Source organism: Terrapene carolina, unplaced genomic scaffold, assembly GCF_002925995.2.
Source record: "Terrapene carolina triunguis isolate 2854851 unplaced genomic scaffold, T_m_triunguis-2.0 Scaffold89, whole genome shotgun sequence".
Taxonomy (NCBI): domain Eukaryota; kingdom Metazoa; phylum Chordata; order Testudines; family Emydidae; genus Terrapene; species Terrapene triunguis.
Window position 1 is genome coordinate 3038843 of NW_020664440.1, and position 17166 is coordinate 3056008.

The 17166-nt window shown below is 40.2% G+C and overlaps 1 protein-coding gene across 1 annotated transcript; it reads left to right on the forward strand.

Annotated features, from left to right (window-relative positions):
* Positions 1-727: 727 nt before the first annotated feature.
* CUNH3orf14 (chromosome unknown C3orf14 homolog) lies at positions 728-15315 on the forward strand. The gene is made up of 4 exons (XM_029911209.1): positions 728-804; positions 904-1027; positions 9847-9921; positions 12879-15315. The coding sequence occupies exons 1-4, from the start codon at positions 728-730 to the stop codon at positions 13020-13022; spliced, it is 420 nt and encodes a 139-aa protein (XP_029767069.1). The 3' UTR covers positions 13023-15315.
* The last annotated feature ends 1851 nt before the right edge of the window (positions 15316-17166 follow it).

Below are 17166 nucleotides of genomic sequence, written 5' to 3' on the forward strand. Positions count from 1 at the left end.
TAAAATTCTGACCTCTGGTGCCTGCCTTTTCATAAACACCTTGCATGTACGTTGTTTGATTAGCTCCTTTATATTTATCTTCCAGTTCTTGCTGAACAGAATATGTAACAAATTAGTTAATTCTTCATTCGTATAGCACAGGACTGTTGCTGCAGACTGGGAAAACTGACAAAGAATAATTGTTCTGAAAATCATGGGTCACATTCACATCTAGTATAAATGCAACTAGATCGAGTGAATTCCGTTCAGCTGTTTGCAGAATGGTGGGGTACTCTGTCTGCACCACAAACAAAATTTTATGATCACGTGCATCTTATACCGCATCCATCATTTACTAACTTATGTGACAACAGAGTCTATCTAGATTAGCACTTGTGGGCAGGGTTGAGTTTTATAAGTTAGTTTAAAATGAGACATCTGAAAATCTAAGGCTCATGTAAGGATGGCTCACAAGTACCACCTGAGTGGAGGTGGCTGGGTCCATAGGACAAGAAGTATAATTGTCTCTGGGGACTCTGCAGGGAGCTCTTTGACTCTTGCTATATTTCTTTCAGAAAATATATTACTCATTCTCCTCCCAGTGTTGGCTTCTGAGCACTTGCAGGGGTGGTGCCATGCCTATGCTACCTCAACCCATCCTGCCACACCTCATCTGAGATACTCAGTGCTTGTGAGCCCCCTTCCTGCATGAGGACTGCTGATTGCAGCATTATGTCTGCCTCACTGCATGGGAACACAGTGGGAAGAGTCTGCCTGTACTTTCTTCCTCCCTCAGCACACCCACACTGAAACAGGCATAATTAGGCCTATAATTTCAAAAGAATTGGTTAAGGTAAAAGGTTATTCTTTTCTAGCTACTGTGCAATATGTTCTGCCCCCTTATTAAAATATTTTCCTTTGTAGACTGTCTCAGAGATTGGTATTGCTACAGCAGATGGAGAATCATCTAGGAGACAAAAAGACTGAAAAGACATCGCAAACACAAGCAGCTGATGCAGCTTATAAAAGAAATGCAGCACTTTTAAATGTAAGTTTCTGTGACTGTCAAATGGCACATTGTGAAATCCAGTGTTACATAGATTACAGGCTAAAAACATTTGTATCTTAGTTTTTCAGGTGAATTTTATAATATTAGGGTCTTGATTCTGGAACTTGTGCAAAATGTATTAAATAAGAAGTCTTTGTAACCTGGGACATCACTAGCTATTCCTTACACCCTTCTCATGAGAGCCTGGTGGGGTCTCTAGTGGGATCTCAGAGTCTGGGGTCCAGCCTGAGCCCGAACATCTATACTGCAATTTTATAGTCCTGCAGCCTGAGCTCTGTGAGCCCAAGTCAGTTGACATGTGTTTTATTGCTGTGTAGACCTATCCCAAGTAAACTGTTTCTAAATGGCTGATTACTGAATCTTTCATTGCAGGCAGACTTACAATTCTAAGATCATGTTAAGACCCATTTGAAACAAGAGCAGTCTTTTCCTCTGCCATCTTTGTTCGGTATCCATCCAGGAGATTTGCCCATCAAATCCACGTTTCTCCAAATACTTATTGAACACTGTTGCTTAGATTCAGTCTCAAGTCCGGAGTTAAAATTTGATTGATAGACTCTGGGGCACCCCCAAAAAAAAAATAGTGGGTGCTCAGCCGCCCCGCCGATCAGCTCCTCCCTCCCATCCACTGGTGATCAGCTGTTCAGCAGGAGGCGGTGAGAGGGAGGAGTGGGGACAGGAAGAGGCAGAGTGAGGGTGGGGCACACTCGGGGGAGGGGGTGGGAAGAGGCAGGGGAGGGGTGGAGTGGGGTTGGGCTTTGGGAGAAGGGGTGGAGTGAGGGTGGGGCCTGGGGCATAGCAGGGATTGAGCACTCCCCGTGGAAATGAGAAAGTCGGTGCCTCTGGATGACCAGAACCTTTTTCCAGTTAGCAGCTTTTTATTTTTGAGATGTCTGATTTTTTGGGGTTGTTCAAAAGAAATCTTTTCATTTCCTCCTTTTTTTTTAATGAAAAAGAGTATAAAACCTATTAAAATCACCTTTGTCCAATACACATGTATTTACTGTTATTGTTCAAGGTATATTCACCTTGTTTTTCTACTGGATGTTGCAGTATCCTGTTCAGCGACATTGTGTCTTTGTTTTATAAAGGCATCCCTGGAACATTTTAGTCTCCAAGGGTGGGGATCCGTCACCTCTATCTTTGAAGAAGGAAAAATTACTTCCCTTTAATTGCTGTGATTGGAACGTGTTATGACAGATCACCTACTCATCCATTCTGCACTTTTCAGAGTTAGGGGTAACTTCCTGTATACCGGGATGGCCAACCTGTGGCTCCGGAGCCGCATGTGGCTCTTCAGAATTTAATATGTGGCTCCTTGCATAGGTGCTGACTCCGGGGCTGGAGCTACAGGTTCCAACTTTCCACTGCTCAACCCCAGACCCTGACCCTACTCCTCCCCTTTCTGCCCCCTCCCCTGAGCCTGCTGGACCCATCCCAGAGCCGCCTCTACCCTGTGAAACAGCTGATCGCTGCAGGCAGGAGGCACAGGGAGGAGGTGCTGATCGGCAGGGCTGCCAGTGGGCAGGAGATGCTGAGGGTGGTGGGGAGGGGGTGGGCTGATGGGGGCTGCTGATGTATTACTGTGGCTCTTTGGCAATGTACATTGGTAAATTCTGGCTCCTTCTGAGGCTCAGGTTGGCCACCCCTGCTGTATACTTTTAAATTCTGTATATATCTCGGCTTCTTCCTCAAGGGGAACTGGTAATTAGGTCAATAGAAGGCTCTTAGTTCGGTTGCAGGGACTGACATATGATACCCCCTGCTGGAACCAACAGCTTAGAATTTTGAACCTGAAGAGATCTCACCTTGACCTCTAACACAAGAGCACATTGTAAAGTGGGGGTCTGTTACTAAGTATATCTTCATAGAACAGCACTTAAAAGTAGGTTATTTCCTCCTTGCACATGCCCTTTCTTTTTGCTGTTGCTTATTATTTAATTCTGCTAACTAATATTGCAAAATGTTTTGGACTCTCATTTTTATGAAAGATGCTGTACAAAATAAAATCATATTTTTATCTCATGTACAGCCAGAATGTCCTCCTGTGTCCATTGGGACAAAGTCTCAAATTTTTCATTCTAGAAAGTGAAAAGATTCATCTTTGTGGAAAAATTTCTGGCCAAGCTGTGTGTGCTGGGGCGAGACTTAACACATCTGCAGTTTGAATGAAACTCAACTGTGGTGCAAGGCCCTCCACCCTACTTAAGTCCCAAACAGAGGCTGCACAACTGGGGACTGCAGGCAGAATTGCCAGTCAAAGGTGCCTGTGTACCTGATATGTGCTAACGACAGGATCTCCACACTGGTCCCATTTAAGGTCACATTGGGGATAGGATAGGGGCAGAATTGCAGGTCCAATGGCGCCAAAACCCTCTGGAACGGGTGTGGCTGCTATTCCAGCCTTGGTCTGTGTAGATCTGGCCTCCCCAAGCCTTCTGCTCTCCACTCATCTAGAGCCTGAATATCTAGACTTCGTGAAGGTGTGGCAAATTTCACCCATTATATTTTCCCCCATAACTCTTCTCCATATGTGTTTTTATAAACATGGTTCAAATTAGCACTTATTTGTTGACAAGCATAATAAATGCAGATTACATTTGTGCATACTGAAACAAGCTCATAATGATAGTAAATGTTATTGATATCTTAATGTAAACCTATAGCAAAAATATGTAGTCTTGTAGTTATGCAGGATATTTGCCATCTACTATCATATTCCTCAAAATGATTTCTTTCAAGTGTCAAAAACATTAGTGTTCATAGAAGAAATAAAAACATATGTATGACCATCAAAACAAATAGTCTGGCAGGATAAAGCAGCATAAATAAGTCTAGATATATTAATTTTATACTAGCTTTAACAGACATGCAGTACTGCAGATGCTTTCTGATAACAAAATAAAACAGGAAAGAGATCCATGCAGAATAATATATTAGAGCCTTGAAAAAATGGTTCATATTTATGTGCCAGCTTCAGAATATTGTTCCTGATACCAAGCACTGTACATTTCACAGTTACCATGTGGGGAGTTGTTGATTTGGCCTACTCAAAAATACACGGACATGATGAGGTGTTGATTTTTGCTTAAACTTAGAAAAAACAGAAATGCAAATAAAATTAATTCAGTTTTATGGGAACATAAAAAACCCTACGCTTTCCCTTTCTGCCAATTGAAATTTTATGCTCACATAGCTCAAAAATGGCTGAAGCTAGAAACTTCAAACTTAGCTTGCTTTATAATCTTATTGAGTAAGATGGGGAAAAATGAAATTTGAAGAAAATAGATTTTAAAGATTTAATTCAGCATTTTTCTACAATTGTGTTAGAATATGTTTTTCCGCCTAACATGTTTAAAGAAGGCATTGTCAGGTTTAAGAATGTTCATTCAGGCCTTGGATTAAACACCTCACTTAGGTTCTGTATTTATTAAGTGCTGAGATTGCAGTAGTACTACTAAGTGTCTTCAGAGCTATGTTAAGTTGGCCACCTTGCACATATGTACATAAGAACAGCTATACTGAGTCAGACGAAAGGTCCATCTAGCCCAGTATCCTGTCTTCCGACAGTGGCCAATGCCAGGTGCCTCAGAGAGAATGAATAAAACAGGTAATCATCAAGTGATCCATCCCCTGTCGCCCATGTATGTAGTATTTTCTGTTCTCTTCCTTGTTATTCATAAATCTTAATATATTACTGTGATATTTAGTGTATACCATAAAGTTTAGGATGTGTGATGTAACAGAGTGATCATTTTAGCAGAAAATTTGGGCCAAATTCTGATCTCGTATATGGTGGTGTAAGTCTGGAGTATACGAGTGTAAATGACATCTGAATTTGGCCCCATAAAAGTGATGTATGTATCAGAATCTCCATTTTACCTCTGGGAAGGGACTTGAATTGTTTTTCTTGTAGTCCTGGCCATTTTATCCAAAGTGTTATGGGATAGCAGGGCTTTGGAGCTGTGCTCCAGCTCCAGGCAAAAACCTGCAGCTCCGGAGCTGCTCCACGCTCCAGCTCCAGGCTCCACTCCAAAGCCCTGTAGGATAGACTAGTGCTTAATATTGTAGTATCCTAGATTCTGTCTTACTTGCCAAAGGTGTTTGCACTGCTGACTTCAGATAAGTCAGGCTCAACGGGTAGTGATCAATGGCTCCTTGTCTAGTTGGCAGCCGGTTTCAAGCGGGGTGCCCCAAGGGTCGGTCCTGGGGCCGGTTTTGTTTAATATCTTTATTAATGATCTGGAGGATGGCGTGGACTGCACTCTCAGCAAGTTTGCAGATGACACTAAACTGGGAGGTGTGGTAGATACGCTGGAGAGTAGGGATCAGATACAGAGGGACCTAGACAAATTGGAGGATTGGGCCAAAAGAAACCTAATGAGGTTCAACAAGGACAAGTGCAGAGTCCTGCACTTAGGACAGAAGAATCCCATGCACTGCTACAGACTAGGGACCGAATGGCTAGGTAGCAGTTCTGCAGAAAAGGACCTAGGGGTCACAGTGGACGAGAAGCTGAATATGAGTCAACAGTGTGCTCTTGTTGCCAAGAAGGCTAATGGCATTTTGGGCTGTATAAGTAGGGGCATTGCCAGCAGATCGAGGGACGTGATCGTTCCCCTTTATGCGACATTGGTGAGGCCTCATCTGGAGTACTGTGTCCAGTTTTGGGCCCCACACTACAAGAAGGATGTGGAAATATTGGAAAGAGTCCAGCGGAGGGCAACAAAAATGATTAGGGGTCTGGAGCACATGACTTATGAGGAGAGGCAGAGGGAACTGGGATTGTTTAGTCTCCAGAAGAGAAGAATGAGGGGGGATTTGATAGCTGCTTTCAACTACCTGAGGGGGGGTTCCAAAGAGGATGGAGCTCGGCTGTTCTCAGTGGTGGCAGATGACAGAACAAGGAGCAATGGTCTCAAGTTGCAGTGGGGGAGGTCCAGGTTGGATATTAGGAAACACTATTTCACTAGGAGGGTGGTGAAGCACTGGAATGCTTTACCTAGGGAGGTGGTGGAATCTCCTTCCTTGGAGGTTTTTAAGGCCCGGCTTGACAAAGCCCTGGCTGGGATGATTTAGTTGGGAATTAGTCATGCTTTGAGCAGGGGGTTGGACTAGATGACCTCTTGAGGTCCCTTCCAACCCTGATATTCTATGATTCTATGTTAAGTTGGAGAGAGTTAGAAAAGATAAATTCCCAACACCAGACTTTTAAAAAATAAAAATGCCACAACAGGCACCTCCTAGCCACCAGCTACATGCAAAGGTGCCATCTAATCTTTCAGTGGCCTCAGTTTTTTTCCAAGCAAACATTTCTTTCACTGTCTGTCATTAAATCAGTTTTCTGAATGACAATAGATTGCAAATTTACAAACTGGAGTGGAGCAACAAAAAGAGACATCTGATATCTAGGCCATGCCAATGTGACCTTCTCTACTAAAATGTGTACAACAGCTGTTTTCCCTAGGCTGAAAGTAATTTATTTCCTGCTATCATAAACATTCCTGTATTAAAATTAAGTAACCACAGAGATAGCGATCTTGGTCTGTTTTGCCCCCTTCTGTGTAAATACTTGTAGGAAGAAGTCATAGGGGGAGAAAAATGCTCTGAGGGAAATGTTGTGCATAAAAACCCAAATAGATAGGACTGAATGGAGACTGATCCACCTTTTTGCCATGACAGGTAATTCCTCCAAGCCATGGCAAAGGCATATTGGTGAAGTGTGGGGGAGCTTGGCTGGTGCTGTTAATGGTATACCTGTTCTGTGTGCATGCACAGAGAACTTGACTTTGCAGTGTTGTCAAGCCATGGCTGCTGTGCAATTTTAACTGAAAATCACTTTGTTTTGTCATTTTTTGTTCTGAGTTCCAGAAAAGGAAGGAATCGGAAAGTGTTGTATTAAGTATCAGATGTGTTTATGCCTCAAATTCTTATGGTTTCAACTGTATCCAGGCCAATTCCAGAACAAAGAACAGAAATTGCATCCACAGAGTCCATAAAGTCGACAATTACTGTCATGATTTGTATTATTCACTGGGCATCATCTCTGGTGCTCAGCCCTGTTCAGAATATGCCAGAAAATGTAGTTCCTGAGCCAATGTGTAGCCCTGGATAAGATGGCTCAGATATTTAAGTATGAAGTGTATAGTTATTAAGCACATGTTAATATCTGTGAGTGAAGGTGCTGATGACAATAGAAGTTTTACTAGATTAAGGACTAGAAGATTTGACTCTAACTTTCTTTCTAGAGGAAGAGATGCCCAGAGCTCCTGTGCCTGTTTATTTTCCTTTCCTGCCTGTAGTAGCCCTGATATATCTCAGAAGTGTCCGGTTTTTTTCTCAACTTTAAAATATAGAATTTTCTTGCTGTTTGGTTTTAAATATTCTCCTGTGAGAATTGCAACTCGGTCACTGTAGTGTTGTGTTTAAGAGCCTTCTGGAAAGTAACTAGCCTTTAAACAGAAGTAAAAGCAGTGTTGCCAAATCTCATGGTTTTGTCATGAGTCTCATGCTAATTGCTTTCCTTAAAGTCCCAGCTCCTGGAGTCAAGTGGATATGTGATGATTTCAGCCTTCATTCTGAAAGAAAAATGAAGTTTCTAGCCCTCGTGGCTGTGGAGAAAGCTTCAAAATATGACCCCAGTACACCCTAAAGGCTCAAAAAGCAAAAGGCAAATAAAAAGAACCCCAAAGCTGTTATTTTTACATAATCTCATGATTTTTGGTGAACCTGATTCATGATTTTTGAACATTGGGAGTTGGCAAGAATACTATGAAAGTGACTGGAAAGTGTCAGTTTCACTCCTGTTTAAAGTCAGTTTCTAGTCTATTAGTAGTAGTGAGGTAACACTCCTAGAGCCCCTGGCAGATGCATTCTAAACTCATGGGGCCTTGCCCTAGTAGGATGTTTCCCAAGTTAAATGATCTGTTCCAAGCTTGATGAACTGCAAAAAAGTGATAGAAAGTAATCTAGATTTTTCTACAATTGTTTCAATTGTTGTATTCAAGAGTTAGTAACAAAGAATATACATTACAATTTTAAACCTAACCAGTGTCCCTTAAGAAGTGACTTGACACAAGATATGAGAACATGTTAGTATTAGAGCTGAGTGGGTCTAATATTTATTTAATCCTAATTTTTATATAGAAATTAGATATAGTGCTCCTATCAGCTAATTTCTAAGTTATTATCTGCAAAAAAAACCCTAGAGTTTTCAGGTGCCTAAGTAGCCCCTGGAATCACGGTTAAAGTAGCCCCCCCCCTCACCCCACCAAAATCTGAAATGGCGTCCCTGCATCATTTGTTCAATGTCCCTTTCTCACTCCCTCATTTCGACCCTATGACCTGCACCCCTATTCCTGTTTATTCGTTTTTTGTCCATTGTACTTAATTCTGGTCCTGTGGCCTCTCCTTCATGCGAAAAAGCAGCCTTCCATTACTGTGATGTGCTCCACCTGTCAATCCCAGGATATAAATAGGGTAGCACCTTATACCATCCTTCCGCAGAGATCAGTTAGCCACCTCAAAACAGCACTAGGTTCACTGATAAACTGTAAAAAGACCAAACAAAAAACTGCTTGGATGATATTTTCAATCTTATTCTTTTCTATCTGCATATAGTAAAATCACTATAAATATGCTATAAAACCAGTCCAAATATTAATACATTTTCATTCATTTTAAATAAAGATGAACATTATAACTTACTGGATTTTAGCTAAGAACTATTAGTTTCTTTTAATCATGCTCTACACTAATTTTAGGCCAGTTTCTGCAATCCTTACTCGAGTAACACGTACACAAGTATTCCAATTGGCTACTACTCAATATGAGTAATTGTGTTTGGGTTCTCCTGTAGACCTGCTCCTTCAGAATCTCACTGTTCTGAGCAGCAGTGGTGGTATATCTTTGGGAAGTCCCTTTGGGGAATTTCCTCACTCATTTATTTTTTATGTTTTACTCTTCACACCTGCTTTCTGCTCCCAACTCTGCCATCTGCTATGCTTCCCTCCCCACCCCCCTGTTCTGCTTTGGCTCCTTCACACCCATCTCCCACGCCCCTTTCCATCTCTTCATCTGCCCAAAAGCCCTGCACTCAATCTCTTCAGTGCTTGGCTATGGAACTAAGCCCGCAAGAAAGGGTTACAATTTAAGAGTCTATTCAAATTGAGTCTAGGCCTCTGTGAACCCAACACATGTCTACTGGGCAAGTGGAAGCCCATGTGCAGATTTTATAAGAAAGCTAAGAGAGGTGTGTTCTCATCTGAGTTTGAATGTCTGGTGAACAGCTTGCTGCATCTCTACATTTTTGTGCACATGTTATGCATGCATATTAGCAAGTCATCTTTGTCTTGGGGAGACAAGATCTTGAACACAATTTGCTTAGTTACTTTAAAGCTACAGTAGATAGAATACATGCTTTGGTTCATCTACATAGTACAGTGAATACCACTCTCCTTTTTTTTTCCTGTATTGTCATGAGGAACATAGTCTAACTATAAATTACCTTTGTGTATGGAGATATTAAATATGTAGTAGGTGCTGTCTATCAGAACACTTCTGGCAAAGAAAACAATTCTTACAGCCGGGAAATGCAAGAAAGTTCAGCAAAGCCTCCAATATATTAGTGTTATTGTCAAAAGTAAGAGGCTGCAGGATCTATGGCTAAACAGAAGATTTCAGTTCCAGGGATATCAAATCCAGTGCTTTTTAGGAGAAATAAATTCACTTAAAAGGCAATTAAATATATATTGCCTGTTAATGTCACCTGTAACTTGTCAAACTGTTATTTTAAACAGGATATAGAAGCAGCAGAAAAGAGGCTGCAAGTAAGAATACATCTACAGCCACATCCTGATATTGTTAACCTTGAAGTAAGTCCTGAAATAAACTCCATCCTTTCATTTGCTGTGTACAAAATAGTCCCCTTTTTTTCTGAAGCATATTCGTAAAGTAAAAATAATTGATTTTGAAATTGACTGGTATAGCCAAGGGCCTGTGTACTGTGCGGTAGGCTGAACCTAAATTCTGGGCTAAGGTCCCTAGATTCTGCAGTAGCCTGGGGGAAATTCTCTAGCAGATTCAGATATTTTTTTACTGGAGCTTTTTATTTAATTAAATATGAAAATGAATAATTTAAGAGTCACAGCAGCCTTTATAGTGGTTTTCAATATTAAATTCAACTAACCTTTTTTGTCCTTACATTTTCAGTTTTAAGTACACCACAGATTGTCATCTTTATGTTTGAGTCAACAGCCCATGAAGATGAATGGGGAAGTTCACACCTATCAGAGCTATTGTGTAAGGGTGGTTGGGAACATGTGAAGATATCACTGTAGCAGTCACAGTTAGTTCACATTTTCAAGATTTTCTTTCCAACCACAATAGCTTGAAGCATTTTTTTTTTAAATTAAAATTGAGGTTCTGGAGCACAAGTCTGCAGAAAAGGGTGAACTCTGCCATGGTAAAATACATGGGGCCTGATTATAGTGTGTGCCATCATTCAATTAATATCCTGAAGTCCTGAGTGTTTAGTAGAAGAAAAAAATTGTATCAAACTATACTTTAAAAATGTCTATTACAATGACGGATGTGACAGCATGCTATTTAAATGGTCATATCACTTTAAAATAAATAGGGATGTGATGCATTCACTTTTTTGGATTCGTTGGGCACTAAATATGACCTATCTTCCCCTCATCCACCGAAATAAAAATCAGATGCAAAATATAAATTTAGGTACTGTATACTACACAGTTACTCAGGAAATGGAGTTGTTTAAAGTGAGTTGATCATATTAATAAACTATTAAATAGCATTAAAGTTTAAAATATATTTTAAGTTGCAACTTGCAAACAAAGTTAATGCTGGTAGCTGACAAATTACTTAAAAGTGAAGAAATGGAACTAAACTATTTAAGCTGAGCCTGTGAGACTAAGGGCATGATCCTGCAAACACTTATGCACATGAGTAATTCCATGGAGTTCAGTAGGACTATGCATGTTCTAAAGTTAAGTGTTTGCAGGACCAGGCCTAAATTTATCCCTGAGGTATATTTAGTACATAACTCATAAATGTCTGTTTGTGTGCTGCAAATAGAGTTTTAGTCCTTAATAATGTAAAACAGTTGTCACTTATGCATGGACTGTACTATCTCAGCTCTGTTTTAGCAGCATCTGTCTGTATTAGGCCTGAAGTCCCATAAGTTAGAGAGTTTTGACATTTCCAGTACTGGTTCAATCACTATGAAGAATTACATACCATTGCATAGTAAATTCTGCAGAACAAATCCGGTAGCAATTACACAAAATAGTACAGATTAACAAAATCTGGTGTAGACCTTTACAGTGTGGATAAAATGGACAAAAGTCGGATAATTCATAGTGATTATTGATAGAAACAGTGTTGACTTTTGCCTTCATCCTTCCCACCCAATTGTGTGAGTTACGGGAGAGTGGTGTTACTATTTCAAGGGAAAATTTCACATATTTACTCTTTTATATTTTTAAGGAACGGACACTAAATAGCATGAAAGGAAAAATATCTTTCATATACAAAATTGACTGTCCACATTCCTTCCAATAAAACTTTCAAAGGATGTTGAACGCATGGCCTTAATACATATGTAGATCAGCTGTGATTTTCACAGTTGATTATAATGGCCCCTTAACTTAGCAGTCCAAGTACATATATTGCGGAATACCTATTTTATTTTATTAATGATGGATAGAAACTGTGCATATGAGTTACACCTATAACCAAAATAGTTACCCAATAGTCCAGCACTTCCAAAGGAGCGATTTATGATGTATCACGTATGTGCACTAAAATATGTATTTAGGTAAATAAAAATTGATTTTTTTTTCTTTTTAAAAAAAGCCTAAATATATGTGTACAAAATCTATACAAATGTTTTGCTAAAAAAGCAATTTCCAGATAAAGATATTGGCCCCTATTGAACAAAGCATTTAAGAGTGTGCTTAAAGTTAAGCACATTGTTTGCTAAATCTGGACCTTTGTCTCCAACTCTTAACTAAAGTATTTTTGTGGCCTGTAGTATAAATTGTATGATTTCATCCATAAACATTAATGATTTATCCATAAGCATTAACAAATATATGCTCAGGATGCTCCTGTGAAAATGGGGAATTTTATCTCTGTTCTTCAGTTAGAAAAACTGAGACACAGATGTTAAACCTCTTACCCAAGGCCCTAGAACAAGTGCATGTCAGAGCTGTAGTTAGAAAGCAGGAACTTCTGGCTACCACTCTGTTTTTTAGACCACAGGATAGCTGGTTGTGCAGTTTTCTTTCTTGAGCTAAGTACTGGAACCAATTACATTATCAGGGATTTATTCACTGCAAAATTTAGCTCGCAAATATTTTTGAGCCAACCTCAAATTAATGTACTACTTGTTTGTTGATAGCATTAAACAACAAATTTATTTTTATCTCAAAATCCTGCTAAACTAGAATGTTAATATTTAGGCTCAAGAAAATGTTTGTTTTACAGAAACATGACAACAATTCCATGAACATGAATACTACCATTATGGGTTCCCTTTCTAATATATTATCCACCACAAGAGGGCACATTCAGTCACTGCATAACTTACTCTAATAGGTGAAATCCTGCCAACTTCTGTTACATTGTTTAAGTGAGGGATTGGAAATTTGGTATCCAAATACTTTGTCCTTTTTTGAATTGCTTCACACATAAGGCAAGCTTTAATAACACATTGTATGTGTGTATTGTTTTGTGATAAATTGGTAAATAGATTAAATTGTGAAGCAAAGTTAAATTGCTTATTGTTGCATCATATCTTTCTTAGACTCTCTATTGGGCATCAGTAGAAGAATCTATTCCTAAGTGGGAGCAGTTTCTTTTAGGAAGAGCACAAATGCCTGTTGGTTTTAAGAAAAAGAAATCTACAAAGTATAACATAAGTCACCCAGAAGGAGCTGCACAAAGATAAAGAGAAAACAAAACAGAGACTACCATTTGACTTCAGTGGGCAAAATAATCCTGTCCAGACAACAGTGTGTCAGGCCACTAAATTTCAATTTTAATGTATGTATATGAAAATGAATCATGTTGGATGGGTTTTTTCCAGTTGTATCTGTGTGGAAGAGTTCAGCTAAACTGTAGTCTGCCAGCTCGAGGAGGCTCAGAATAACATTCTCCTGGTGGGAGGAACAATCCTTTTTGAAAATGACTTTATAAGATCAGAAATTAAAGACACTGGTATATGGAAGCCCACCAGTACATTTGCCTCTTTAAGATGACAAGAGTTTTAGGTTACGTATAATCCTTCACTTTTGTATTTTTAAGTATGTTGTATGTGAATCTACCTTTATTTTCTTGAACCTCCTTGGCCACAGGGGGCATTTACTCTGAGAAGGGCAGGCAATTTACACCAGGCTGCGGGGGAAGCTTTAGTTTATGGCTGGGATCCTCTATATGAGCGCAGTGGTAAAGGGCACATATTTAGTTTGTATGTCCCCTGTTTTCCCTGATCATGTCAGTGACACTGATTTTTTGGAGGGGCGGGGAAGGGGCTGTGTTGGTCTCACCCATAAACAATTGCAATTTCTGTTCCATTAACCACTGCTGCACCCTCTTCCCCTGGCTGACTTCCCATATTAGGTTCTGTGCCTGGTTTGCGAAAGCAGAAGCCAATGTGAATTTGGGTTGAATCCAGCCATGAAGTTCATTTTACAGACACTGAAGTAACAAACATTAGTATTATATTTTGGCAATGTTTCCTTTGTAGTTTTAAGTCATTGCTTTGTGTCACTTTCATTTTGTTAATGTAAGCCAGAGACATAATTTATGGATAAGGCCATGGGAGGTGAGGAAGAACCAGACAGAAAGCCAGCCCAGCTGAGTGCCCAAAGATTACAGATACTGGAATAAGAAGGTGAGGAGCTTGCTTTCTATCTCAGATCAAGGACAGTTTCTCAGCCTCCGGCTACAAACATGGAAGGCCAGCCAGTGGGTTTTTGCTTGCACATTGTTAACTATTTGTATTCTCTAAGTGCCTAGGAGCCTTCATCATGGACCAGGACCCCATTGTGCTAGGTGCTGTACAAACAGAACAAAAAGACAGTCCCTGCCCCAGATAGTTTACAGTCTGAGGCCAACCCCTTGGTAAATTAGTGTGCCTGGGAGCCACTGTCCATTGCTTTCTAGTGTTTGCATATATTGAAGACCCAATTTAGAGAGAAATCCTTTCAAGTAAATGACTTAGAGGTCTTTGTGCTTTTTCACTCTTCCATAGCAAGGAAGGATGGTGGACTTCGGGAGTGGGGGTTTCCTTCAAAATTGGGACTCGGGTCAAGAAGATCAATAGAAACCAATTTCAATAAAGGGTGATTACTACTTCCATAGTGCAAGAAGAATTCATGTACATGGTTATATGAAATGGGGCTATGCAAACCACTCCAGTCAGCTATAGGCTAACCAAATTAATTACCAGGAACTATTAGGAATGATGAGCCCTCACCCCCTTATTTGCTGTTAGGGGTTTGTCATGTGTCTGTGTCTGGTGGTAACCTTGTCCCTATATCTGATTTTTGTGTTATGGGTGGATGATCTAACAGCACCTTTCTTCTACTCCCTGACCAACCTGTACACAAGTATCACAGCTCTTTACACTGCTCCATAAGGAAGGTTCACCTTCCGAATTGTGCATCTAGAGCATTACGTGAATTTAATTAATCAAATAGGATTTAATTATCCAGTGCTGACTGGCTATTAGTGAGGAATTCATTGCCCCTCAGAATAGGGAGCAGCATCTCCAGCTGGAGACCACAGGAAGTCTGAACAGTTTGCAAGGGCCAACACCTGCAGAAGCTATTTTCTGCTAGATCAGGCCCTTAGTTTGCTGAATTTAAATCACTCAAAGATTCACACACACACACACAAAAAAATCCCCCCCAGCTGCATGATTTTACATGTTCAAAGTTTATATGAAACTTTTTCTATTTAAGTGTCCATTAAACTGATAAGTTTTTACAGAAACTGCCATGTTAGAAATATCCTGTTGAGTGGGTGTTGGTGTTTGTAACAATAACGTTGTTTTCATAATATGTGATGGCAGATTAGCACGCTTCTCTGCAGTGTTGTTAACAGTTGTAATTAAGGAATAAACAGTAAAGGGTGTCAGTCCGATGACAATTCCATCTATAGTGTCACAATACAAAATGTCACAAAATATTAGAACTGTTATATAACTACAAAAATATCAAATTAGGCTTTCATCTTAGAAGCAGAAAGCTTAAAAAAAACTGGCATAGAGACTGTTGCAATTTTATACCTACTCATTGTTCTGTCACAAAGACAAATTGGTAATATTTTGTTCTATAATCTTAAAAAGTGATTCTCAGCCATACTGTTGATTTAACAGTAGTGTGCACAGATTTTTAGTTCTGGAGCTCTGAAATTATAAAGCCAGCCAGATGCAGGAGTGATAGAAAAGCAACCGCTTTTATACTTCAAAGGGGAGCTTTTTGAAAGGCACAAATGAAGTTGGGTTCTCAAAGAGGAAGGATGAGTCAGTGGTTAGCTCACTAGCAAGAGACCTGGATTCAATTCCCTGCTCTGCCACAGACTTTCAGGGCAACATCCACAAAAGCATTTAGATAACTAATTGCATGTGCCCAACTTGAAAATTGAGATCCTTAAAACTTGTGGTCAGCTGCTGCCCCACCCAGTAGGTGCCTAAATTCCATGGGTGCTGAAGTTCCTTTTGGTGCTCAGTTGCAAATCCACCTTAAGTCCTGATGCCACCAAGCTGTTCAGCAAGCTCATGCCTAAGGTCCAGCAGGATTCACAAAGTAAGCATTTCCCCTGCCTATCTTGCCTACAAGGCCTGAGCTGGTAGGAATTCCCAGAGTATGTCTACTCAGCAACTAGCCATCCATGTCTGGCCTGTGCCGACCTGGGTTTGTGGGGCTCAGGCAGCAGGGCTGTTCCACTGCTGGACTCAGGATGGAGCCTGGACTCGGGACCATGCAAGATGGGAGGGTCGCCAGAGGCTACATAGCAGTTAAACAGCCCTGCAGTCTGAACCCCATGAGTCCAAGTCACCTGGCACGGGCTAGCTGTAGGTTTTGCTGTGTACACGTACCCTCAGAGGCCCTCTTAGAAGCTCCCAATGAAAAAGAATGGAATTTAAGTTCCTATCTCCCATTTGTACTTTTGAAAATCTCTCCCTGAGATTTGAAAATAATGAAGTAATATTCAACCACAGTAAAATTTATTTCTGTTTCAATTAATCTGAAAATGACAACTAAACACATGATGAAATTGTGAAATGTTGATTCAGGGAAAAGATCACATTCCCAGACTTAGGGTGTCTGACTTTGGTAGTTAACAGCTCCAGATATTTTAACATTCATTTCTTTTAGTTAATTTCAATCAATTACAATCCAAAAGACCTAGTTTGGTTTAATTCAGTAAGGATTTTATAGTGTGCAGAATGTTGAAGCTTAAATTGAAAACAATACTGATGATGCTAAATTCATCCTCCCTTTAGAGACTTAGGAAATGAAATTCCATATTGTTCAAAGGGTATGGCCTTGGGAGCAGCAGAAGTACAGCTACTGTAGTGCATAAGGAAATATATCTATCCAATGCAGGAAAATACATAAGAACGGCCATACTGGGTCAGACCAAAGGTTCATCTAGCCCTGCATCCTGTCCTCTGACAGTGACCAATGGTAGGTGCCCCAAAGGGAGTGAACAGACAGGTTATCATCAAGTGATCCATGCCCCGTCATCCAATCACAGCTTCTGGCAAACAGAGGCTAGGGACACCTAGCCCATCCTGGCTAATAGCCATTGATGGATCTATCCTCCATGAATTTATCTAGCTCCCTTTTGAACCCTGTTCTAGTATTGTCCACCACAACATCCTCTGGCAAGGAGTTCCAGAGGTTGACTCTGTGTTGCATGAAAAAATACTTTCTTGTGTGTGTTTTAAACCTGCTACCTCTTCATTTCATTTGGTGGCCCCTTGTTCTTGAATTATGAGAAGGAGTAAATAACACTTCCTTATTTACTTTCTCTATACCAGTCATGATTTTATAGACCTCTATCATATCCCCCCTTAGTCA